Source organism: Phascolarctos cinereus, unplaced genomic scaffold (assembly GCF_003287225.1).
Source record: "Phascolarctos cinereus isolate Bilbo 61053 unplaced genomic scaffold, phaCin_HiC Scaffold_4;HRSCAF=312, whole genome shotgun sequence".
NCBI lineage: Eukaryota > Metazoa > Chordata > Mammalia > Diprotodontia > Phascolarctidae > Phascolarctos > Phascolarctos cinereus.
The window spans coordinates 5,987,111-6,013,761 of record NW_027555847.1 but is presented as its reverse complement, the minus strand read 5'-3'; the positions used below and the strand labels follow the sequence as shown (position 1 = coordinate 6,013,761).

Below are 26,651 nucleotides of genomic sequence, written 5' to 3'. Positions count from 1 at the left end.
ACACCGGCCGCCCTGCCGGCGCCGGAGGCAACACTGTCCCAGAGTCGACAAGCACTCGTGCGCTTTCGTTACTCATAAGGGCACCCCAGGCCTGTTTCCCCACGTGGCCTCCATCCACTTGCCACGTTCTCCTCTTCCTAGGGTCTGCGGTGGCCCCCCCTTGGGTAACGAGCATCATCCCCTTGCCTGGTGCTTCCCTTCCTCTGCACAGATGCTGTACCGTGTTGTCCGTCTGTCACTAGCATCCCACCCCACCCTTTGGGGTCCCGCTAAGGTGCTGCTTCCATCAAAGACTCAGGAATAGGTCTGCCAGGGGTGGGAGACTTCGCGGAATACCCCTCTAGCCAGCGCAGGCTGGGGGGCACCGTTGAAGAGGTCCCCTCACTGTAACTACCAGGGAGGCCTGGCTGCTGGCGGAGGTCCTGGGTCCATACCCCAGCTCCACCACTGGCCTTCCTGCCTCGTCCCTCCCTCGGTGGGCCAACTCTGCATGGTGACTGATCCTACAGTCAGCGTGCTCTCCTACAAGTGAGGGCCTTCCTTCTCACTCCCCCACCGAGCTCTAGGTACATGGAGATTTCTTCCTCCATGAGCGAAGTGTCTTCCCACCTGCTTGTCTGCCTGCCCAGCCCATCCTCCCCATCAGTGCTCCGGCATCTCCTACCACTTCTGCAGGGGCTAGGACTGGTATCATCTGTAGTGCTGACTTCAGTTCTGTCCTGCTGAATCATGTCTGTCTGCCTTATTTCTGAAAAATGGCTGAGCCACACCTGGAAACTAAAGTCAACCTTTGGCCTCCACAGACACACACACACAGGTCAAAAAGGAGAAAGTGCAGGCTCTCGGTGGCCACTTCCTTTCTCACTGTTTCCTCAAACACTGAACAGTGGAAGTTTGAAACCAGCTGGATTGAGTAGTTTATTAGGATTTACACCTATCATTTTTAAAAACTTCAGTCCATTCAACTATGTAGAAATAAGTATGCAAAAAACAGAAAAACCAAAACATTTTGAAACATTTCAAATTGGTAAATCAATTGAAACTTCAGGTGATTCAGTCATTGGAATATTATGCTATGGCCGCCAAGTAATCCTTGACTTCAGTGGGGGTGAGCCTCCTAAAACCAGACTCATTGCAGATGCCAACTTCTATGTTGTCTTCTGTCATCTGTCCTTCAAAACTTTCCTGGGTAATTAAAAAAATAAAATAAGAAGTCAACATGTAAGGCCTGTGATGATGAATGAAATTACTGAGCACTGCCTCCCTGTCCGCAGGTCTCACTAACCTTTAGTGTTAAGATGGCGGTATGAATGGCATCCTCCAACTCCAGGTCTTCATTGTATCTAAATTTAAGAAAATGAAAGAACTTAGCAGTGCTGGCCTTCTCAAATCTTCATGAACATAAAAAAAAAATCCTGGAATGTAATCTGGTAAAAGGTTTCATTTCATAATTTACATCAAAACAATGCTGCAAACTGTTTTGTCACCTCATTCGCAATGTCAAAGTAATTTCTTACCCATGTGATACTTGCCAGCACAAACAACTAGGCCCCAAGTGAGTTACAAATAAAAATATCTTGTAATAAACACCTAATCTAATCAAGATATAAAACTGTATTATAAAATAAGAAAATTTCAGATTGAAAATATCTGACTTTGTCAAATTTAAAGTGAATGATCTTCAATTATAAAAATAATTATGGTCTTTCGGAATGGAAGACAATGGTGAAAAACAATGAAATGGAGTCATCTGTATTATTTGTGCCATTTTTAAAAAAATGTTAAGGTTCCAAAAGTTACAGGTTTCTCTGTAACGTAAATAAATTAAACACACACATATAATCCAGGGGCTAAAAGAAACAGAGAGGATGGTGGTGCAGTGGACAGAGCACAGGGCCAGAAGTCAGGAAAACCCATGTTCAAATGTGGCGCAGACACTTACTAGCTGTGTGACTCTGAGCAGGTCACTGCAGCACTACTTGCCTTAGTTTGCTCCAATGGCAAAATGGAGATAGTAACAGTCCCAACCTCCCAGGGAAGGGCTGTTGTTAGGACCCGATGAGAAGTGAAGTGCTATGCACAGTGCCTGGAACACTGGGTCTCAATAAATGCTTGTTCCCTTTCCTCTTTCATTAGAGGGTTACAGATACCATGGAGTGGGGGTGGGGAGGAAAAAAGCATGGAGAAGATGGTGGAAATGCTTTCATCATCACAGTCCAAAATGTAAGGCTAGTTCTAGGCACGTGACTCTGAACAGTGAGAGCAAATCTGCAGAAGGCCACCCCGGGGAGTCAGAGCACACCCACCTTTTCTCAAGGAAAGTTTTCCCATTCACATAATTCTTCCCCATTGCTGTAGCTTTCCAAGCAAAGTAAGCTCCCTGGTCAGAAAGGGAAGTAAAAAAAAAACAACATTATTACATAAAGGAAATTTAAGTCTACACAAAAGAAGCCTTTGAAATACAATTCAGAGAACAGGACGAGTGGGCAGAATGCCCACAATTACTGAAGACACCAGAAAGGTCACCACCCTTCTCTGTAACACTGAAGAGGGGGGGAAGAGAAGGGATGAAAACCTAGAAGAGGATCAAGAGGCCACAGGGTATAGCAGGCAGGGCACTGGCCTGAGTCAGGAAGGTCTGGGTTCAAATCCTGCCTCCAACATGTCCCTTCACCATATCTCTGTACTTCCCCTAGGCTTAGCCCCATTAAGGTCTTTTCAGGCCCAATTAAATTCTGAAGGAACAGACAGATGGCAATTTCATGAGAAATATGCCAAAGTAATGGATTAGTTTAAGACTCATGAGGGAAGGCTAAAATAACTGGAAGCGCTTAGACCTAGAGAGAAAAAAGTACAAATCCAACCCCATGGAAATAAATCATGGTGATTCGACCTCCCCGGATGACACAAGAATAGCTTTTTCCTTCTAATTCCAGAGCAGATGCTGAACACGCATCCTTCCTCTAAGTAGAAAGGTGGGAAGCTACAGCAGCAAAGAGTGGCACACGGTGACACAGGTGGTCTTCTTAAATGGAGGCAGCCAGATAACTAAGAGCTGGCTTTATAGCACATGGAATTCAGTGGCTTTTCCTCGAGCTATTCAGACATGCACAAATTCGACTAGATTCTAAACCCTGGAGGAACATCGAATGGGACAGAGGCAGTAGGGGACATCCCAAGGCCTCAAGACCAGCCCAGCACATAGAGGTCACTACCCTCAAGCCCCATGTTCCTCTTTCCTAAGGTGCTAAACCTCTTCGGCTTTGAAGGATGCCTACTGAGGACCACTGCAGCCATCTCCGATTACATCAAAGGAGCTAAAGTTAGGAAACTTGCAGAGGATCATGACACTGTGAATGGTACAAATGAAAACACATGAATAACACACCACAGGAGTCGTACATGTCCCCACAAGAAGGGTCACAGGAGCTCAGGTCTTCTAAAGACTTTCTGATACCACATCTGAGCAAGGTATTTGGATACTTAATGCCACCCTCTGACCCCTCCCCCAACCCCCAGGGCACATTTTTAACATGGTTATGGCTTGACTTTAACAGATGTTCCAACAGTCTGATACTCACAGATGGATCGGATTGAAATAAATAAGGTCGGCCCTCGTTCCAACCACAAATGAGCAGTGATACTCCAAATGGGCGTACACCACTACAGAAAGGAAAAAGAAAAATTAACTGTTTGGATCAGACACTGGTCTGTCATGAGGGAAATGACTTCACTGGGGGAAATGACAACAAAAGTTATCCCATAAGCATTATAAAGACAAAGACACTTGTCAGTCTCACATGAGATTTTAGAAAGAACACTGATAATTTCACAAATGTCACCCTTTAAAAACAAACATTAAATCAATGTTCTGTGCTGAACTAGAAGCTACCGTTGACATCTGCTTTTCTTTCCTCCAGATAAATGTAATTTAAAATCTGGGGTCAGAAGTCTGAGGGTCTTAACAAAAGGACAGCTTCAGCTCAATGCCAATAAGCCAAGGGCAGTCCTACACATCAGAAGTGGGTGAAACAGTCCCTCTAGATACCATTTGGAATCACACCTGATTCACATGTTGGGTTTAAGCCTCTAATGTGCTGTGCAAATAACTGTGTTTCTGAGGAGCAACAGAAACTGTCCACAGATGATGGGCAGAGAACTCCCTGCAGCATTAGGAGCCCCTCACCAGCCAAGGATACCCAGAATTAGCAAAGAAATCTAGTCTTCCCTAAATGGAACATTTCTGACCCTTCATTAATTAACAAGTGATAGAGAAGTCTCAGTGAAGCTCCTTCATAGTGGCTGCTGCTATTAAACAGAACATTTCCTCTTCACAAGTCTGCCTTCATCCAGGGCACTTACCCCGACTGTGTGTATTCCTGCATCACTGAAGCCACCCTCTGCACCAGCTGCGCTGTAGGGATGGGCTCATGGTATACCAGATAGTATTGCTGTGCCAGCTTCCGAGCTCGGTGAACTAGGACTCTGGCAAGAGAAGGGAAACAGAGGCAGCTCAGTATCCTAGGCAACTCTCTCAGCTGCCTGTGAGGTGGCAAGGAGGTGCTGGCCTGCTTTAGTCGCGGGAATTCCCTTATCCAGGAGTTCCCAGGATGGTGAGTGACCTCAGGTCTAACTCCTATCCCTGTCGTAAAGAGGGGATGTTTCCAAGTGACTTGTTGGGATCACTCAGCATCTCTTTCCTAGACCCTGCCAGATGTGGGCTTAAAGCACCTTAGATTCCAACAGCAAGTCTAATGTGCTGCTGATACCTCACCCCAGGACACAAAGTACCCTGAGGGACCCCATGGCCCTCCACTCCTAACCCTGAGAAGGGAGGAAGACTCAGGGATGGGTAAACCCAGTACAGTAGCTAGCTTTCCTTGTGCCCCAACTTTGCCAATCTTGCCCGCTTTTCACCACAAACATTTCTACAATGTTTTCCTGTTAAAAGAGGTAATAAAAATGGTGTAGGCTTCCCATGTTACAGATGTTTAGTCCCCACCACCACAGCCCTGCCCCCCCAGACCTGTAGTCAGGGCCCATGCCACTGTAGACCAGGCCGATGTGCTTGGTGATTGGCTCCACCTTGTGGACGCTCCTTTCATCATACAGGATCGATTTCTGTTTTTTCTCTGTTGCCAGCACCACACCATTGGCAGCTGAAAGAAACCACTTGTCAATGCTCAGCTGTTCAGAGACCTTGCGCCATTTGTCATAAATGAACACCTAACAGAATATTCTAATCACTCAAGTCCCTTTCTCCCTTGGGTTATCTACATTTTGTGAACTCTTCTGCTGGCTTCCCACACTTAAAGTTACTTTCTTAGCTGAGGAATGAAATCATTTCCCATCACATCAAGCCTGCTGCATTCACTGGAAATTCACACCATTTAAAATAGCACTGGCATTCTGCCTTTTCATAAAAACCTAGTGAAATTTCAAGCCAACTACAGTCATTAAAATAAAAGGCAACTGCTCTTCGTAAAATGCATTATTTCATTCACTATTGTATGTCCAAGAAAAGAATGTATTCATCAAACTATCAACTCACAGGAAAAATCACTTAAAAAGGAAATGAGAGAAAGCATTCCAGGGGCCTCAGAAAGGAAATGAAAAGATACCAAAGACTACAGTGCCTGGGGCTGAATAAGTTAACTGGTGAATCTCAGACTCAAATTCATATGAGGATCAATATAAGTAAAATACCATCTCCCCAGGAAGTATCTGCTTCAAGTTTTAAACTGTCTCTAATTATACCAATACAAGGGTCACCCAATAGCACCATCTGAAATGAAGCTTAAGCCAAAGTAAATTTAAAGTCAACTGGAATGGCATGGCTTCCATTACCTTTGATTCCAACCGAGGGGGCTCCACCAGCGACAGCAGCCAAGGCATACTCAATCTGCACAAGCTTACCAGAAGGACTAGGAGGAAACAAAGACACAAGGTGCTCAAAGGAGGCATTACAAAGGTTAATTCTATTGTGGGAACTCCATGGGGCAGCCCAAGTGATGTTGTACCACCATGTTCATGCTTAAAACAGACGAGTCCTTCAGAATGTTCATTACTATTACGAGATTATTCAAAAAATATACTTGCAAAATGTTTATAAGAAACTGTCGTAGGCCTCATTGTTCTTCTCAGTAACTTAGCAACAGCCTGCTCTTCTCTACATACCACCTGACCAGAGTAAAACATCAGTCCATGTGAGACCTGCATCTCAAGGCCTGGTCATCCAGAGTCAGGATTCTGCTAGGATCCTTAAGCACGTCTGTCCGTCTCTGGCAGCCTCACCTGCTGTTCCCTGAGACACCATTCCCTCCCTTCTCAAACCCTGCCCAGCACCCTTGGGCACATCTGATAACCGCAAACCTCTCCACAGCATTTCAACAACCTGACTATGAAACTAAAAAAAAGTTTTTAAATGTAAAACTTAAGTACAAAGGTATCTTACCTGGGGACCACAGCTCTACAAGCACCAGGCCAGCTACAAATGACTCAGTTTTACAAAGTTACTACAAGCGCTTAGGAAATCATTTCATCAGCAACACAACTGCCGTGATATGCAAAGTTACATCGTGAACAACCTCCTGTTTCGGTGGCGGTGGTTCTGTACTACACCCTTACAAAGGAGGTGATTTTTAGATCATCTCTCACCTGAGAGGTAACTTTTCATTTTTAGAAACTGCTACAGCAACTAATCCAATAATTTAAAAACAAAAACTATTTCTAAGGTTTACAAGATGGAATTCACAGGTGTATTTTGAAGAATCTCTCACCAACTTTAGAGAGGAAAATGATTGCATTGGTCTATTGAAGCCGGTAATGGAAAAGAGCTTCAGAAATCTTACTTTCAGTCCAATGGCAATTACCTGCAAACCCCCACACATGCACACACAGAAAATTTAACTACCAGAACACCCAGGAAACGTCATTTGTCACAGAGAAGCTATTTTGTTTCTAGGTCCTACTGATTTATAATCAAATCCCCACTACAAGAGGAGGCTAAAAAGACGGCCATGGAATTTATTACAATGTAGCGTTACCCTCTATGCAACAATTTCTCTGGAGTGCCTTGCACAGACTAGATACTCCCAGTAAACGCACACTGTTCATTAAAACCTCAAAGCAAAGCTCATATACCTCCTCCATGAGGTCTTCCTGGATCTCTTCCGGGAGTTACTCTCCCCACCCTCCCCCAGCCCCAAAACAAAACAAAACTAAGCACCTTGAATTTACAGAGCTTCCCTTGTTGTCTCTATATTATCAGTGCCTTGCACAGAATAGATGCTTAATCAACGTCTGTTTAACTGAACTGCTAGAGATACCTTCCTAAAGACGGCAGGGAAAACTAGTCAAATAGACCTATCATAAAAATGGGAAAAGGACCCATATGTAAAACAGTAGTTACAGCAGCTCTTTTTGTGGTGGCCAAGAATTGGAAATTGTGGGGATGCCCATCACCTGGGGAATGGCTGAACAAGTTGTAGTATATGAATGTAATGGAATACTATTGTGCTGTATGAATCGATGAGCAAGTGGACTTCAGAAAAACCTGGAAAGACTTGTATGGACTGATGCTGAATGCAGCAAGCAGAACTAGGAGAACGTTGTACATAGTAACAGCCACGTTGTGTGATGACTAGCTTTGACAGACTAGCCCTTCTCAGCAATGCAAGATGGAAAATGCTATCCACATCCAGAGAAAGAACTATGGAGTTTGAATGCAGATCGATGCATACTATTTGCTCTTTTTTTTTAAAACTTCTGTTTTGTGTCCCCTTTCTTGTGGTTCCTTCTATTGGTTCTAATTCTTCCTTACAACATAACTAATGTGAAAATATGTTTAATACGAATGTATATGTATAGCCCATATCAGATTGCATGCCATCTTGTGGAGGGAGGTGGGAAGGGAGGGGGAGAAAAATTTAAAACTCAAAAGTTTATGGAAGTGATTCTTGATAAATCAAAAAAAAATTAATAAAAAAATTAATAAAAACAAATAAATCTCTCTAACATTCATCTGTCCAAGTCTATTTGTTCAAAGTTGTTTTATTGTGGTTCCTTATAAGTAGCAGAAGCTGTTTGGCTTGGGGATTATGTAAATATAAAGGTGATCAGGAGCCCCTGGGCTCTGCCCCTGACACCAGCACTTATCATTGTGGGAACCTTGAGCATTCAGCCATTTTTACTTTACTACAGAAACGGGAAAAAATTATTATCCTTACTACCTTGTTGGATTATGGGATCAAGTGAGATAATGTCACTCCAAGCTTTAAGCTGTCCTCTCTCCCAGAGATACTGGGTCCTCCTGGCTGCCTCCTTCTCCCAATCTTTAAAAGGCAAACAAACCAACCAACCTGACTGGACTCTACCACCCCCTCAAGCTATCTTCCTACAACTCTCCTTCTCTTCTCAGACAAACCCCTAGGGGGAAGAAAAACAAAAACAAAACAAAACAAAACCATCTACACTAGCTGCCTCTACTCCCTCTCCTCCAATGCAATCACTTGCATTACGATTTTCTATCTTATCTTCACTCCCTCCACTGGTACCAAGTATCTCTTAATTGCCAAATCTGATGGCCATTCCTCACTCCTCCTGGAATCCTGTCGCATTTTACACTGTCCTTTCTGGATTTTCTTGTAACTGCCTTCCCTCCAACTTCTCTTTTTCAGTCTCCTTTGTTGGACCACCACCCCCACTCTGCCATTTAATTGTGAATATAACCCAAGATTTTGCCTTGGGATAGCTTCTACTTTCTCCCTATACTCCTCTCAGGGATTTCATCAGCAACCCAGAGATCGATTATCATCCCTATACAGATGACTTCCAGATCTACACGGCCACACTTCAGCCTTTCTCCTGACCTCCAGTTCCCTTCACCAAATGATGACTGGATATTTAAAATTAGATGGCCTATAGTCATTTCAAACTCAGCATGTCCAAAACAGAAGTCATTTCTCCTCCTCCAAACCCACCTCTCTTCTGAACATCCCCATCACTGTCTAGGTTGTCAAGATAGTATCTCTTGGTTCTCTTTCTACCTACTGGATTCTCCTCCAGGTCCCTTCCTCCAACCCTGTGTATCCCTAAGGGCTCTGTCCTGTGCCTTCTTCTCTTCACCTGGTGATTTCATCAGCTCCCATGGATTTAATTACCATCTATCTCTATGCTAATAAGTCTCAACTCTACCTTTCCTGCCTCAAACTCTCTGCTGATCTCCAATCCTGTATCTTCAACTGCTTTTCAGATATCTTGAACTGCATGTCCAGTAGACAGATATCTGAAACTAAATGTCCAAAACAGAACTCATTCTTTTTCCCTCTAAATCCTTTCCACCTGTTGAGGACGCCACCATCTTCTACCACCATTCTTCCAGACCCCCCGGCTTGAAACCTAGGTGTCATCCTTGATTCCTCACTCCCCTCACCCCCTCATATTCCAGCTCTTGACAAGGCATCTCAATTTCACCTTTGCAGCATCTCCTGATTGAGCCCCCTCCTCTCCTCTGAAACTGCCCCTAGCCCTGGCCTGGTGCTGGCCCTCATCACCTCATACCTGGACCACTGCTACAGCCTGCCAGCAGGTCTACCTACCCCAAGCTCATTCTCCACTGGTACCAAAGTGATTTTGCTAAATCAAAGGTCTGATCATGTCACCTCCTTTCTCCATTCAATAAAGTCCAGCGGCTCCCTATGGCCTCCGGAAGCAAATACAAAATGTTCTGCTTGGCATTCAGAGCTCTTCATAACCTGCCCTCTCCTCCCTTTCCAGCCTTCTTACATCTTATTCCCCACTACATCCTCTTCAATGCAGTGACCCTGGCCTCCTGGCTGTTCCATGAACCAGACCCTCCATCTCTCTGGCTGTCCCCCGGCCTGGAATGCCTTCCCTACTCCAATAAGGAAACCTCCCTGGCTTCCTTCAAGTTCCAACTAAAGTCTCATCTACAGGAAACCTTTCCCAGCTCTTCTTAATTCTGATGCCTTTCCTCTTTTAATTACTTTCTATTTATCCTGTTTGTACACATGTATTTGCTTCTTGTTTCCCCATTCTATTGTGAACCCCTTGAAGGTACGACTGTCTTTTACCTTTTTGTAAGGTCAGCACTTAGCACAGTGTACCACCTATCAAAGGCATTAGCATCCTTCAAGTTACAGAGGTTTTCAAACCAGTTGTCACCCTTGACTCCTCACTCTTACTCACCCTACATACACGATCAGGTGCCAAATTTTGTCTAGCTGCCACAACCCACTCAGACAACGACCACTCTATCTTGGGTACTCCTCACCTCTTGCCTGGACTGCTGCCACAGCCTTCACTGGAGGACCCTGTCTCTAAATCACAGAATTTGAGAGTTGGAAGGGATCTCAAAGGTCCCCCACTCTAACTCACACAACAACCTGGTCCAGTATCTCCATTACACTTTATAACAATTTGTGATCCCCACTCCAATCCATTCTCCACATAGTGGCTGAAAGGATTCTCCTAATGCACACACCTAATCATGTCACTCTCCAAGTCAATCAAACCCACTGGCTACTTATCACTTAGAGTAGCTATTCTCCAAGCGGACCCCTGCAGGTCCCTGAGCTCAAAACCATCTTCATAATAATTCTAAGACGCTATTTGCCTACTAAAATACTCCTTTTTCCAACTATCTATCTGGGTGAGGCTGGATTTTCTTTATATAATTCAAATAACATCAAAACTGACTAAATACAAAAGCAACATAAGAATCATTCTCTCTTCTATTAAGCTAGATGTTAAAGAGATTTGCAAAAATATGTAAAACAATGCCACTCCTCTGACTTTTCTTTTGTTGGGGGGAGGGAGCTTGGAAAATATACTTTTTAATGTGTTGTTTAGTCTTGTCTAACTCTTAGTGACCCCATTTGGGGTTTTCTCAGTAGAGATACTGGAGTGGTTTGCCATTTCCTTCTTCAGCTTATTTTATTGATGAAGAAACTGAGGCAAACAGGAATAAGTGACTTGCCCAGGGTCACACAGCTACTAAGTGTCTGAGGCAGGATTTGAATTCAGGAAGATGCATCTTCCTGACTTCAGGTCCAGCACTCTATCCACTTGGCCACCTTGTTTATTATTATTTAATAATTTCTAAAAAATTATCACTTTAACTTCGAATACAGTAAATACCTAAATTAGATACTGGAAATATCCCTAGATTAATTCACATAACAAGCAAAAGCTCTCTGGGGTCCTCAATGTTTAAGCATGTAAAGGGGTCCTTATTAATTTTCAGATCATAAAACAGTCACAAGACCAAACCACCTGAGAACTGCTGACCTATAGGATCAAATACAAACTAATCTGCCTGACAATTAAAGTCCTTCACAATCGGGTCTCCACCTCTTCCACCCTATGTATTATTCTTCCACAGTTCGGCCCAATTGGCCTTTGTGCTGTTTCTAACACATTTCATTCCATTTTCCCATGCCTGTGCAATTATTCTATGCCTAGAATGCACTCCCCTCCATCTCTGTCTCTTGGAATCCCAATTTTATTTCAAAGTACATTCAAACACAGCAAGAGGCTCTTCCTTGTCCTCTCAGGCACCTCGCCTAAAAAATGTACTGCGTTTACTTTCTACTTTAAAAGATACTAAGGCAGGACCGTGTTATCTCCACACCTGGAGGACAGCGTCTATTTCATTTCTGGGCTAGTACCCCCAGGTCTAGCACAGTGACTGAAACACAGCAGCGATTGTCTATCATGAAAAGGCTGGCTGGATGGAATGTCTCAGAAATGTTTGGTGGTAGTATGCCTCATTTTACCCAAAAAGGTGTTCTTAAAAAATCAGGTGATCCAGAAAAAGAACTGCTGGAGTATGAATGCAGATTGAAGCGCACTATTTTCACTTTCTTTGCTTTTTTCGTGGTTTTTTTCCTTTTGTTCTATTTTTTTCTTTCACAATATGACTAATGTGAAACTATAACATAAAAAAAAGAGTGTTGAAAGCTGTCTTTACATGTAATTGGAAAAAATAAAATACTATTCATAGAAAATAGAAAAAAGAGTGGGGTGAAAAGTCACGTTTTACAACTCTAGTCTTAAATGTATTTTTTCTATAGATAAATATTTAATTATTACCTAATATTCTAGAATGCAGCCAAAGGACCTGAGCCCTCATGAACTTCCTACCTGCATGACCTTTAGCAAATTATTTTTCTGGTGTGGGTTTCAGTCAACAAACATTTGTTAGCATTTACTATGTGTCAGGCACTCTGCTTTGTGCTGTTTCTTCATCTAAAAAGGAAAGGGTAGGCTTGGATGTGGCATTCTCAAACATTTTGGTGTCACAGACCCCTTGGGCAGTCTGGTGAAAGTCACAGACCCCCTTGTCAGAACAATACTTTTAAATGCATATTATGCATAGCATTGCAAAGGCCAATTTTATTTAAATAGAAATGCAACCTTTCTCCCCACTCAAGTTCACCGACCTCCAAGAATCCAGTTTAGTAATCCTTACAGCTGGCACTTACTTATCACTTTAAAGTTTGCAAAAGTACTTTGGTGGCACAGTGTCAGGAAGTCGTGAGTTCAAATGCAGCTTCGGACGCTCACTAGCTGCGTGACCCTGGGCAAGACATTTAACCCCTGTCTGCCTCAGTTTCCTCATCTGTTAAGTGCAAAGTGACAACACCCAGGCCTGTGGTGAAGTTCTGATGAGACAGCATTTACACACCGCCTAGAACAGCGTCTGGCACGTAGTAGGCATACCTAAGTTCTCCCAGGACGTGGTCCAAGCTCCTTTGGCCGCCCCGATCCCCGACCTCCCACCTGCACACAGGACGCGCCCCGCGTAAGCGCTGGGGGCCACCTGCTCCTGAACCATCCGTGTCAGCATTTGCACCCGGCTCCCGAGGGGGGCCCCCGCGGGCGGCCTGGCGGGCTTGGAAGGGAAAATGAAAGCGCTGCCCGGGAGATGTCCCGGGGCTGGGGCCGCGGCCGCCTGAGACCGCGACCCTGGGCCCGAATCTCGAGTCCGGCCCCGGCCCCCCACGGTCTCGGAACCCAGGCCTGACCGGGCTTACGGTGACTCGGCACGGCCGCCCCCTCGCCGGCTCCGGTGCAGGTCCCAGTCCCGGCCCCCGCTCCAGCCGCAGCGGCAGCCTCGAGTCCCTGGCCCCCGGCCGCCAGTGGGCCGGCCGCCTCCGGCCCTCACCGGCCTGGTCACTTCGGTCGCCCCTACCTGAAGGTGGTCAGCGAAAAGCTGTAGCCGCGCTCCGCCATCTTCCCCCGCTGTAGCCGGACCCGGGCGCTGCGCCTGCGCACGACGCCCCGGCCCGGCCCCGCTTCCGCCCGCGCGCCGGCTCTTCATTGGCGGCTTTCGGAGAGGTCGCGAGGCACGCCGGGACATGTAGTCCGCGAGGAGGGTGGGCGGGGGGGAAAAAAGGCCTCGCCTTCCCAAGTCCCCGCGCGCGGGCCCTCCGGCAGGAAGCCAGGCCTCCACCGCTGTCCAGCGCGCTCGCTCTTTCCCTCCTTTCTTGCGGCGGCCATGGCCCTGGCTTTGGCGTGCCTGCGGGTGACCCTGCCCTCGTGGTCGGCGGCTGCCGCGCGCCTGCTACAGAACTGCTGGGCCCGGCTGGAGAAGACGCTTCCCTCGGACCTTTCTGCCGGCTTCCCCGGCCCTTCCTGGGGTAGGTCCTGGTGGGGAAATCGGGGAGGCGGCGCCGGGGACGCGCTCGTCGCACGGGCCGGGGACGCGCACGTCAGCGAGCGCGGGCGAGGGCGCGCGACGCAGAATCGCGTGGGTCGCTCCGCACGCGCAGAAGCGGAAAGCGGTGGGGCGAAGGGAGATGGAGAACACGAGGGTACGCACGGGGCATGCGCTTCTTCTGCGTCTTCTGCCGACCTTCTTCCCAGCCCTCTCTGCGGCGCAGTGGCCGGAGCAGGCAGGGAGCCCACGTGGGCCACTGACCCCAATTGCGTAACGACCGTCCTGGGGGAAGTGCTTGGAGCCCCAGGATTCCCAGTATACGGCGGAGGACACTGAGGCACCCTGCTCGGAATCGTGTCATTTAAATCAAGCCACGCCTCCCCATCAGCTTCTTCTCTTTTCCTGACCTTTGAACCGTACAAGGTCATTGGCAGCAGCATTCTGTCCCCATCAGGGGGACCAGGCGCACTGGGGGAAAAAAAGACGACCCCCAAGCATTTCCTAGGGTGGGGGATGGGTGCGCGAGACTCAGGAAGACGCTGCTTCCGACAGTGGCTCTGGAGAGAGCCTTCAATGACCAGGCGAGCGTCCTTCGTAAGGACTGCCCCTTCCCGATCTGGGGCGCCCCAGGCTTGGACCCCGCGGCCGGTTTCGGTTCAAGCCTTGTTCTAACACGGGATCGGGGGCTGCACCGAAACCCGCCCCCCCCAGTCCTGCGGGTCCCCGCTCATCCTCAGTCACCTCTGCACCCCGGCCCCAGGCTGTGTCGGCCGGACCTTTAATAAAGGCCCCGGTGATCCCCGAAATGCGGGCCGTATGCCAGCTACCTCGGAGGCCTTGCCTTCAGAGCTGCTTTGTCACTTCCGTCCTTTGCGGGTCTGACCCGTGTCTTCACCGCCCACCGGCTCCTTTCTGAGCCCTGCCTAGCCTGGCCTCCCATCCGGAGCACAGAGCCCTTCCCCCGCCTGCCCTCAGCAGCCCTTTCCTCCCTCTGCCCCTGCCCCGCCCGGTGCAAGGCCCTCTGACCTCTGTGTACGCCCTGCTGCTGTTCCCGAGCCCAGTTAGCATCTCTGTCTCTGTACAGCGTGAAGCTCCTGACCTCCCTGCCCAACATAGAGGCCACATGGGGACTTGGATAGAGAACTGGGCCCGGAGACAAGGCTTGGGGTTCAAATGAACCCTCAAACACTTACTAGCCCTGTTTGCCTCAGTTTCCTCCTCTAGATAATAATAATAGCAAGGGCCTCACAGGGTTGTTGTGTAAAGTGATAAACGCAGCCCCTCCCTTCATGAAGTTGTTCCTGATTCCCCTCCTCAGATGGTCTCTTCCGTGTGTGTGTGTGTGTGTGTGTGTGTGGTGTGTGTGTGTGTGTGTGTGTGTATGTATGTGTGTGTTTTGTATTCCTCAGGAGCTTGTGAGGCTCAGGCAGGGCAGGGGCTACTTTGTGTCCTGGCGCCTGGGCCTCAGTTTCCCTATCTCTTGCGTGAGAGTTGGAAAGGCTGGTCTCTGAATTCCCCTCCAGTTCTGAATCCTGTGACTGCTTCCACATTGGAATGCTGCAGTATAATAAAGTAAAATACTCTGAGATATCATTCCACCAAAACATGATTTCTTTGGAACCTGCTGCCCTGTAACATCCCACCTCACACTGTGTTTTCTGAGCCAGTTAATGGAGGTAGACGGGCTGTCCCCAATTTTATCAGTACTGCCCTGGCAGGAAATTCACTCCAAATGGACCAAGTGTTGTGGCCTGGGCCTCTGGCCCATATGCTCATACATGGGGGTCTGTGATCTCGTTGATGTGCCACTTTCCAGAGGTCACTTGGTGCCACATCGTCACACACCCATCCTGTGCCCCTCCAGCAGAGAGCCGTTCCTCTCCTGGCCAGCCTCCTCCCATTAGTCTCCAGTTACTTGTCATTGTGATTCTTCCAAGATGGTGCTAGATGAGGGTTTGCAGGCCCGTAGCATTGCTTGAGATAGGCTAAGCGATTTCCAAAATGGCTCCCACCTCAGTTCCTCTTGGTCTCTTCTTGGCCCAGCTGGGTCCGTTGGTGGAGTTTAATAGATAAGACTTGCCTGCTTTTTGGGGTTTAGCTTTTCTTCCACTGCAGACCTGACAGCAGATTCCAACCCATTTCCAGCTTGACCTTTGCTCAAGGGGCGAATGTCAGCAGAGTCATCTTGTATCCTGAAGAGTAATGAGGTGTCTGCATGAATCGGCATCACTGAGCTGGAGAAAGACACTGACGGGTTGTCAGTGAATGAAGGCGTGTTGTGTTCTTCCTAGGACCAGCAATGGCGGTGCAGGGCCCAGCTGCCCTCCTGCAGCCGCTGCCGGAAGCCAGCACTGGTGCAGAGACTCCCAGCTTGTTAGATGGAGTTGTTTGGATGGCGGCCCCCAAGAACAGACGGACAATTGAAGTTAATCGATGTAGGAGAAGAAACCCCCGGAAGTTAATTAAAGTGAAGGTAAACAAGTGACTTCAGGTTTATGTTTTTCCCTCCCTTAAGACTGTGTAGCCTGTGAATGTGGGATGCCCCAATGTATTACCATGAAGAGGATAGAGGAGTTCAGCAGTTCTGCTAGATGATGTTTTCATGTGAAGACAAAAGATGTTTAGGGTTGGCTGTGTATTCTCCAAATTTGTTTTGAAAACCCTACAGAATGCTTGCCAGCATGAAAGATAAAATAGAGGGTGCCCACAAATGCCTGAGCCCCAGAGCTGGAGGGCAGCCATCTAGCCTGACCCATCTCCTGGGTGATGGGGGGGGGGTCATTCGGCCCCTGCATGAAGCCCTTCATGGAGGGAGGGCAGGCCCCTCCTCCCACAGCCACCCCTTCCACTTTGGAGCGGGATGACTTGGTAGGAAACGGGCCTTTCCAGGCTTCTGCCTCGTGGTGACTTGTAGCCATCTATCAGAGCGTTGCCTTCTCAGGCCAAGGAGAACAAGCTCAGGTACTCGAGGGTGGGTCTCCTGGCCCCCACCCCCTCCAGTTCACAGATGTTTGTCCTCACTTGAGGCTCCCAGACCTGAATTCTAGATGTAGTGGCAGCCCCGAGCAGGGTTATCACTTCCCTGCCCATGGAAACCATGACGCGCTCACTTGGTGGCTGTCCTTAGCTCACAAGCCTCTAAAACCTCTGGCCATGCATGTGGGCAAGATGCCCCCGAGGTTTCTGACAGTCAGATCTTATTCCTCATCCCAGCAGGACGCAGGGTCCTGAACAGCAGCAGGTATGGCCTGCCCAAGGGGCCTGCGCATCCGTACAAGCAGAGCACAGGCCCCAAATGAGTCTGGAACAGAGCTGGCCGTGCTGCCCACATCTGTCTCCTGTCCTGCAGCTGCCGGACTTATTTGGAAGCAGGAGAGTACTTCCCGCTCTGCTCCTTCCTTCTTCTCCTCTCGAAGCTCTCTGTCCTGTCCACAAAAGGTCAAAGTTTCTCTGCCTCCCAGCCCCAACAAGCAGTCAGCCATAGACCTCCTATCTCTTAGCCAGAACAGGGAAGAGGGAAGAGGCAAACCCTGTTTGTTCCTGTGGCCCTTCTCTCCAGCCCCAAGCCTGACGGCCCGTCCCAGGGCCGTACTCACACCAGCTTGGAGAGCCCTGTGTTACCTGTCCCTGTCTCCCTCCATGTGCTTTGAGATCCAAGGCCCCCGGCTTCCTGGGTGTTCATAAATGAGACCCTCCTCCTCCTGAGGCCGAACACTCTCCCTGGCTCTGCCCTGGCCTTGAAGGCCTCTCCTCATCTCTGTGTCCAGGCTTCCTTCAGGTCTCAGCTATGGGCCCACCTTCTGCTGCCTCCCCCCAGCTGATCCGTTTGTATCTTGGTAGCATGTTGTCTCCCCCATGAGATGAGCTGCTCCCCAAGGGCAGAGCCTGGGGTTCTTTCCTTTGTACCGCCAGCCCTTGGTGCACCGCCTGACACATAGTAGGGCCCTCAGTGCAAGCTAGACGGCTGATGGATGTACTGGTTAGTTAGCAATAGAGAGAAATCGTGTGCCGGCCTGTACATTTCTCTCCCTGGTCTGTGCTCAGAAGTAGTGTCGTCTGCTGCGTAGTCAGTAGTATGAGTAACTGAATTGTCGAAGTATTTGGAATTTACTATATTTAGATTTTGACAGGCTATATACACATTCTGTCCTCCATACCATTGCCCCTGAACTTGTAAGTGCTATGAAATGCCATGTTTCTTAAAGTGCAATTTTTTAATCATTTCTTTCTGGTTTGTTTGGGTTTCTTTTTTCTTTCTTTTTTTAAGAATAATATAGATGTGTGTCCTGAATGTGGCCATCTGAAACAAAAGCATGTCCTTTGTGGTTATTGCTACAAAAAAGTTCGTGAGGAGACTGCGCAAATCAGAAGGCAGATAGGGAAGCAGGAAGGGGGGCCTTTTAAGGCCCCCACTGTTGAGACTGTGGTGTTATACCAAGGAGAAGTTCCCTTGGCAGAAGATCAAGGCAAGAGAATCATCGAGCGAGACAGGAAGCGACCAACCTGGTTCATCAGGGATTGATAATTCAGGTGTGTTCAAAGAGGATCCTTCTACATTAAAACGTGGCTCCGGGACCTTGGGCTGTTTGGTTTCTTTTTCTTTCTTTCTATGTGGGATTTCAGGGTATTGCTCTCAAGAGGCAGCATGGCCTGATGGGTAGGGCATTGGGCTGGAAGTCAAGAAAACCCAGGTTCAGACTTCACCTCAGGTGACTCAGCAAGTCACCCAAATTCTGCACCTCAGTTTCTTCTTCTGTAAAATTAAGAGATTGGGCTCAGTAACTTCTAAGGTTCTTTCCAGCTCCAACGCCTGGAATCGCTTCTGCTGCTAAATAGGTTGTGATCTGAGTGCAGAACCAATGACCCATGTCAGGAAATGCTGACGTTTGCAAGTGTCCGCCATCTTTGGGAGGAAACGTTTATTTTGCTGACTATAACTTAGATGGTTTTAAAATTAATGTGAAATGGGAAAATTCGAATTTTGTTAGGAATTCTTTTGGAGCTTCATTTACTTTTACACAATAAAGCCTCTGTCTTCACCCAACTAGAGAATAGTCTGATGAGCTCAGTCCTGCAGTTGTGGATCAGCTTTGCTGCAAGGTCTGGCTTCTTACTCAAGGTGCAGTCCATCACCTCCAGGCTCTAGAGCAGAAAAGCAGAAGCTCAGCCTCTCATACTTGAAAACTGTCTCACTACAGTCACCTGGGATTTCACCGATTCATTCCTTGCTGAAAAAAAATCCCTAAGGGCTGCAGCTCCTGCATTTGGAGAAATAACATCTGCTAAATAGGATAATGTCTGTCTGGCTTTTGAGCCAGGGGCCTAGGCCATTGACCTCATTTTACACACAAGCAAATGGGTTTAGAGATTTTAAGGAATTTGGTAAGGTCACTAAGTAGTGCCAGGTGAAATTTGAACCCAGGCCTTTGGACCTATGCACTCTTTCCACCACACTGCACTCCTGCTGCCTGGTAGAACGTGGAGAATTCTATAGAAAGGATTCGTTTGGATTTCAGCTTTGGGTGAAGTGTGTTATGCGTTTTTTGGAAAATGTGCTAAGGAATGGCCTGGATGATAGTACAGTTGGGTATATTTCTGTAAAGTGGATAAATCATAGTAGGCATATCGTTACGTGGTGCTTGGAAGGTTTGCCAGATACTTTCCTGTATCTCATCTTACCTTCGCAACAACCATGTTAAGTAAGTACTGTTATTGCCCCATCTTACAGGTGGATAAACTGAGGAAGGCAGGCTTATTTGTTTGTGAGAGAGGATTTGAACTCAGTTCTTTTTGACTCCAGGTCCAACACTATCCATTGGACTACCCAGGTGTCTACAAAGCCATGAAGGGAGCATAAAGGTAGAGGCAGCATCTTTATCCAATTTACAGATGCCACAAAGATAGGGAAAGATGGCTGACAAGACCCTGGGTGCCAAGATCAGAAGGTTCTCAACAAGCTGGAAGGTTGGGCTGGAACTAGTAATAACAACAGGAAATGAAATAGAAATGTGGTATCTTACACTTTGCTTCAAAAAACTGACAGATAAATCAGTGAAGGTATTTATTAAACATTTACTGTGTGCCAGTCATAAGAAGGGGGCGGGCATTATTGACTGTCTGTCTTTAAGAGAGCTGGAGATTTTAGAAGACTATAAACTCCGTATAAGTCAATAAGGACAGCCAGCATGGAGTACCATAAGGGCGTCATCCCTTCCAGGAATAAGGAAGAGACAGTCCCTCTGTCCTCACACTTCGTCAGGTCAGATTCAGAAGACTGAGTTTAGGGCACCAAGTTTTAGAAAAGACAAGTTCAAAGGCCAGGGCAGTGAGTCCATGCCAGAACGGGGTTGGGGAAAGAACTGGTCATTTCAAAGAGAAGCAGAAGACGTGTTGATTGTCTTCAGGCTCTCATCGGGGAGGGAAAGACATTCTGTCAGCACCCAGATCATAAGAGAAATAGCCAGTGGGCAAATTGAGGCTTGAGGTGAGGAAAATGTCCCAACAACAGGAGATGCAGATTGAACTTTGTTCTTACTTTCAAGGAGTTTCCAGCTAAGGGCAATAAGGTGATGGTTTCTCTCTTTAATGTACATAGTGGGGGAAAGAAAAAAAAAAAGGATGCTGTTCAGACAAGTTCTGTGACCTAGTTTTTCCCTGAAGCTTTTAGTCTCATCCATTTGCCTCCTGAGTGTCACCCAGATGTTACACCGATGCCTCCTACTAACCATGTCCAAATCTCAAAACTCCTTCCCACCCGCCCCATGCTAGGCCTTCCGCACAACTTCCCTCTTTCCACTCATGCCCTCACTGGCCAGGGAGCCGAGTCCTCTCATGCACCTTCACTCCTCGCATGCTATCGGTTAATTCTGCCTCTGTGATCTCTCCAACTCACCCCATTCTCTTCCCTCACACTGTTTCCCCCTCTTTTCTCGACTATTAGCTTCCCAGTTAGTTTCCCATCTCCCCATTCTTCAGTACATCCATCACTTACTCTTTCTAGCATACTGACCAATGGGACACCTGTGCTGAAAGAAAGAAAAAGAAAGAAAGAAAACTCTTCCATGGCTTTTCTCTTTTACCCCTAGGATAAAATAAAAACTCCATAGCCTACCATTTAAGGCCCTCCAAAGGGGGATCCCAACCTCCTCCCCCTCTAGCCTTATTGCTCTCCTTCAAGCACTTTGACCCATTTCCTGCTCGACTTCTTAGCCAGACTAGACTATGAGCCATTCCCTGAGCTTGGCAGATACCACCTCAGACGTCCCCATGTTGTTGGTCTCCTGCTTCATTGCCTCAATCTAAATCCTCTCCATCAAGGCTAAACTCAAGAGCTCAAAACACCCTCCCCCCCAAAAAAAAGAGGTATTCCTTGAGTAGTTGTCTGTATCCCCTTTTGCCCAGGTCAAACTCCATCTTGTATTATACTTACCTGTCCACACATCATGTCCCCCATGATAGGAGGGGAGCTCCCTGAGGGCAGTTTTGCCTGTTGGTGTTTTAAATCTTTCTGTCTCCAAGTATAATAGCATACTGCTTTGGATAGAGGATCAGAAAATCAGAGATTAGAGTAGCATGGAACCTGCATAGCCCAGGGCCTGCCTGGCACGTAGAAAGTACCAGTCCAGGCCCACCATTTTACACAAGAAGCAGGCTTAGCGAGGAGAACGCACTTAGCCAGGGCCTCACGAGATCATGAGTGGCAGACCCCGGATGTGGATCAGGTGTTTGTTGAACTCAACTGGAGCTAAGGAAAATATGTTGGATTTTAACAAACATTTATGGAAGTCTATGTTGATGCTTTTGTTTGGCAAGCCCATCGAAGGGGCTGGCAGCTTTGTTCTTGGGTTTTAAAACAGATTCCTTCTCCCAAATTTAAGGTGTCTGCATGAAGCTTCCAAGTGTAATGCTTTACCTGCCTCATGGTTTTCCAGGTGCCAGCTCCTTGATTGCATTGGAAAGAAATGGGGCAGTGCGTTTCCAGCACATAAAGAGATTAAAAGCAGAGACCTATACAAAACACCCATTTCATACCTACAGTTTTCACTTTGAATTTGATTTTCATTTTCCACTGGGACCTTTCTGTGCCAAGAAGCAAGTTTCTTTGATAACAAGACCCAGAAAGTGAAATAAAATTATAATCCAAAAATAAACAGCCAGAAATGGCTTAGTTCACTCTGGCACACTGTTTTCTGCCTGAATGACATGCAGCTGAACCTTTTATATGCAGAACTAAACGCTGGGAGATGAGAGGGTCTATCCAGGGTCTAGGGAGTAATTCTGAGGTCCTAGCATCAATGCCTACTGTGCGCTGCTGGCTTCCAGAGGTGGAGGCAAAAGAGGCACCTGAAAGAAACAATAGGGAATCATTAAATTTGAAAGAACAGATCCATTTCCTCCAGGAGAGAAGCTCAAGAGGAAGAATAGAAGCCTTGAAGACCCCAGTGTCTGACACAAAGGAGGCATTTAATGCATGCTTACTGGATTAGTTGAGTGCACCATGACTGCCCTCAAGGTGCTATGTGGGGCTGGTCACGAAATCATTTCAGATACCCTACTGCCCTGGGTCAAAAAGACATCATCATCGTCATTTTTTGCATGTGGTAATTGCAGGTTAGGATGCAAAAGTAAGCATTACTTAATAATGCCTCACTTCATCATCAATGTGAGGTTAACAATTTTTACCCTATTCTGCCATTAAGTATTTTTATAAAAGGCACTGTTTTCAAGGGATGTAAATGCAAGATTATGTAAGAGTTGGCCAAGTTACCAAATCAGGATTGCCTTGAAGAAGGAGCAACCGGAGATGATATGCATTTTGTTCTTAAGGCTTGTCATAACTGGTTCAGCTGGAGTCCAACTATCTAAGAAGAGGAATGTCTTTAAAAATGAAAATTATCTTTATTCAAAGTGTTTGAGATAATTCTCTTTCTGTAATGGGCCCATGAGATTTTTATCTTTTGGCTGTGGGAGAGCAATCTCTATAAGAAAATAAATGAAAGAATGTTAAGTTTGAATAGTAAAGCTAACTCAAAAGAGATATATTGTTGATGGCAACCCAAGATAACATACAACTTTTTTGAAAATTCTAGCATTTTATTTTTTCAAATTACATGTAAAGACAAATTTTAACGTTCATTTAAAAATTTGAGCTCCAAATTTTCTCTGTCTTTTACCTCCCCCCTCTCTAAGACAGTAAGCAATTTAATATAGGTTATATGCATGCAAGCATGTAAAACATGTTTATATACTAGTCATGTTATGAAAGAAGAAACAGACCAAACAAAAAAAAACATGGAAAAAAATAAAGTGAAAATAGCATACTTAGATCTACATTTAAACTCCTTCAGTTCTTTCTCTGGATGTGAATAGCATTTTTTTCTCATGAATCCTTTGGAATTGTCTTGGATTATCGTATTGCTGGGAATAGTGAAGTCATTCATAGTTGATCATTGTACAATGTTGCTGTTACTATGTACATTGTTTTCCTGGTTCTACTATACAACTTTTGATAAAATGATAGGTTTTTTTCTTTTTTTTCTTTTATTGTCTTCCTCCTGCTCTCCCTTCCCTCCTTCCTTTTTTTCATTCCATCCAGACTTCTTCCTTCTTTTCTTCCTTCCTTCCTTTTTTCATTCCATCCAGACTTCTTCCTTTTCTTCCTTCCTTCCTTTCTTCCCATCTTTCCACCTTCCTTTTTTGATGTGTGTATGTCTGAGCCAAGTTTTACTTTAAAAAAATTTTTTTCTAATTATATGCAAATATTTCAATTCTTTTTTTTAAATCTTAAGTTCCAAATTCTCTCCCTCCTTCTCTGCCCTCATTGAAAAGGCAAGCAATTTGATGTAAGTTATACGTGTTCCATCACGCAAAACATTTCTATATTAGATATGTTGTAAAAGAAAACACAGACCAAGAACAAAAAACAAAAGAAGAGTAAAGAAAGTAAAAAAAAAAAAGGCATGCTTCAATCTTCATTCAGACTTCATCAGTTCTTTCTCTGGGGGTGGATAGCATTTTTCATCATGAGTCCTGTGGGATTGTCTTAGATCATTGTCTTGCTGAGAAGAGCTAAGTCGTTCACAGTTGATTATTGTACAGTATTGCTGTTACTGTGTACGGTGTTCTCCTGGTTCTGCTCACTTCACTTTGTATCAGTTCATGTAAGTGTTTCCAGGTTTTCCGAAAGTATCTTGCTTGTCATTTCTTACAATATTCCATCACAATCATACCACAACTTTTTCAGATATTCCTTAATTATTGGCCATCCCCTCAGTTTCCAATTCTTTGCCATCACAAAAAGACTGCTATACATATTTTTGTACATATAGGTACTTTTCGTTTTTTTTTTTAATCTCTTGGGGATACAGACATAGTAGTGCTATTGCTGGGTCAAAGGGTATGCACAGTTTTATAGCCCTTTGAGCATAGTCCCAAATTGCTCTCCAGAATGGTTGAATCAGTTCACAGTTCCACCAACAGTGCATTACTGTCCCAGTTTTCCCACATCCCCACCAGCATTTGTCATTTTCCCTTTCTATAATAGTAGCCAAATCTGTTAGGTGTGAGGTACTATCTCTGAGTTGTTTTAATTGGCATTTCTCTAATCAATAGTGATTTTGAGTATTTTTTAATGTGACTATTGATAGCTTTAATTTCTTCTTCTGAAACCCACCTGTTCATATCCTTTGACCATTTGTCAATTGGGAAATGGCCTTTTTATATATATAAATTTGGCTCATTTTCCTATATATTTGAAAAATGAGGCCTTTATCAGAGAAATTTCCTGTACTTCACTCCCCTCCCCAGTTTCCTGCTTTCCTTCTAAATTTAGTTGTGTTAGTTTTGTTTCTGCAAAAACTTTTTAATTTCATGTAATCAAAATTATCCATTTTACTTCTTATGATCCTTTCTCTCCCTTGTTTGGTCATAAACTCTTCCCTTATCCATTGATCTGACAGGTATATTTTTCCATGCTTTCTTAATTTCCTTCATATCTTAAGTAATTTCTCCATTCTGACCTTATCTTGGAATATGGTGTGAGATGTTGGTCTATGCCTAGTTTCTGCAAAACTGATATCCAGTTTTCCCAGCAATTTTTGCCAAATACTGAGTTTTTGCCCCCAAATTTTGGATCTTTGGGTTTATCAAACACTAAATTTCTGTGCTTATTTACTAATGCGTATCATCTAACTAATCTATTTCACTGATATACCACTCTATTTTTCAGCCAGTACCAGGTTTTTTTGGATGATTACCACTTTGTAATGTAGTTTGATACTGCCAGAATGTCTCCCCTCATTTTTTTTTCTTCCTGATGAATTTAATTATTTTTTTCTAGCTCTCTAAAATAATTCTTTGGTAGTTTGATTGGTATAGCACTGAATAAGTAATTTAAATAGAATTGTGATTTTTATTACATTACCTGTGAGCAATGAATATTTCTTCAGTTGTTTAGATTTGTCTTTATTTGTGTGAAAAGTGTTTTGTAACCTTCTTCATATAGTGCACTTTACCTTGACAGGTAAATTCCCAAGTATTTTATATTATCTATAGTTATTTTAAATGGAATTTCTTCTTTTTTTTGGGGGGGGGTAAGGCAATTGGGGTTAAGTGACTTCCCAGGGTCACACAGCTAGTAAGTGTCAAGTGTCTGAGGCCAGATTTGAACTCAGGTCCTTCTGATTCCAAGGTGGAGCTCTATCCACTGCACCACCCAGCTGCCCCTCTTTATTTTTTTTTTAATCTCTTCCTGCTGGGTTTTGTTGGTAGTATACAGAAATGCTGATAATTTGTGTAGGTTTGTTTTGTATCCTGCGACTTTGATAAAGTTGTTAATTATTTACTTGATTCTCTAGGGTTCTCTAAGAATACCATCATATCCTCTGCAAACAGTAATCTTTTGCTTCCCCATTGGCTGTTTTTATCCCTTCAGTTTCTTTTTCTTGTCTTTTTGCTATAGCTGGAGGAAGGGGCGTTGAGGTGAGTAGGGTGGTATCAAGGGTGTGGCCTGCGACTGGGAAACAGGTCAGAGTGGGCGAGGAGAGGGCCTCTGCTCTGATCCCAGAGCCCAGCAGATGCACAGCCTGGTATGGGTCACCTAGAGCTAAATGAAATCTAATCATAAACTAAACAAAACAGAAGTGGAGGATGTGAATAGGATATTAGAACATCAGATACATCATACCTCTGGAAGAAACTGAACAGGAACAGAAAGGAGTACCTTTTTTTTTCATCTCAGCTGTACATGACACCTTCACAAAAATTGACCCTGCATTAGGGCATTAAAACCTCACAAATGGGGGCAGCTGGGTGGCGCAGTGGATAGAGCACTGGCCCTGGAGTCAGGAGGACCTGAGTTCAAATCCGGCCTCAGACCAAACACTTGACACTAGCTGTGTGACCCTGGGCAAGTCACTGAGCCCCAATTGCCTTAAAAAAAAAACCCTCACAAACAAATGCAGAAAAACAGAAAGATTCATTTATGGCCTCATTTGAGCCTTTGCTTTTGGCTGCTCTGACATTGTTGTCCTCTTCTCAGTTTGTGTCTCGGTCTTCCCTTTTTACAGGCAGATTCTCATTGTGTTGTTGTTGTTGGTTCATTTTTCCGACCTGTTTCTTGACTTTGAACTGTATGTCAGAGTTGGGCTCTGTTCCCAGAGGTGGGGGTGGAGGAGGGGAGAATGCCCCAAGCTTCAGACTTTTTCCTGCTGCTGTTTTCAGACTTAGTTCTGAGGTCTTGCAGTGCTTCCAAAATGGCATGATCCAGGGAGAAGCGTGGTCACAGCCTTCCTGGTCTCCTCTTTGGTTCTTACCCAGGGCGGACTTTCAGCCCTTTGCAGCTGAAATCACTGTTGCTCCTCAGGGCCCCTGCTTCCTTGCACCCACAAGCACCCCTCTCCACCCTGGAACTGTGACGCAGAAGTGGGAATAGACGATGGATTTGCCGCACAGCACGCAATCCTATACC

The 26,651-nt window shown here is 45.6% G+C and overlaps 2 protein-coding genes across 4 annotated transcripts in view; one reads left to right on the top strand and one right to left on the bottom strand.

The window, feature by feature from the left end:
* Positions 1-893: 893 nt before the first annotated feature.
* On the bottom strand, positions 894-13,325 carry PSMA2 (proteasome 20S subunit alpha 2). Its single transcript, XM_020964480.2, has 8 exons — positions 13,217-13,325; positions 5,848-5,924; positions 5,027-5,159; positions 4,363-4,485; positions 3,582-3,663; positions 2,307-2,380; positions 1,286-1,343; positions 894-1,185 (listed from the first exon to the last, which is right to left on the bottom strand). Exons 1-8 carry the CDS (start codon positions 13,255-13,257, stop codon positions 1,069-1,071), a joined length of 705 nt encoding a protein of 234 aa, XP_020820139.1. The 5' UTR covers positions 13,258-13,325; the 3' UTR covers positions 894-1,068.
* A 108-nt stretch (positions 13,326-13,433) lies between these two features.
* The window catches only part of MRPL32 (mitochondrial ribosomal protein L32), a 63,365-nt gene continuing 50,147 nt past the window's right edge, over positions 13,434-26,651 (top strand). The window contains exons 1-4 of one of the 3 annotated variants that reach the window (XM_020964483.2): positions 13,434-13,664; positions 15,976-16,157; positions 17,952-18,214; positions 21,616-23,658. In XM_020964483.2, the coding sequence (XP_020820142.1) occupies positions 13,523-13,664; positions 15,976-16,157; positions 17,952-18,206 (579 nt within the window). In that variant the 5' untranslated portion in view covers positions 13,434-13,522 and the 3' untranslated portion in view covers positions 18,207-18,214; positions 21,616-23,658. Of the gene's footprint in view, positions 13,665-15,975; positions 16,158-17,951; positions 18,260-21,615; positions 23,659-26,651 lie in introns of those variants that run through there. The other 2 variants (XM_020964482.2, XM_020964481.2) reach the window with 2 other exon arrangements.

What these genes read in the sequence shown, in the direction of transcription:
- PSMA2 (XM_020964480.2), bottom strand. Translation starts at nt 13,257, where the DNA reads ATGGCGGAGCGCGGCTACAGCTTTTCGCTGACCACCTTCAG. An exon ending in GGCATGGGCCCTGACTACAG is followed by an intron (nt 4,486 to 5,026) that starts GTCTGGGGGGGC and finishes TTCTCTTGCCAG; the next exon opens with AGTCCTAGTTCACCGAGCTC. An exon ending in CAGGAATACACACAGTCGGG is followed by an intron (nt 3,664 to 4,362) that starts GTAAGTGCCCTG and finishes TCCTTTCTGTAG; the next exon opens with TGGTGTACGCCCATTTGGAG.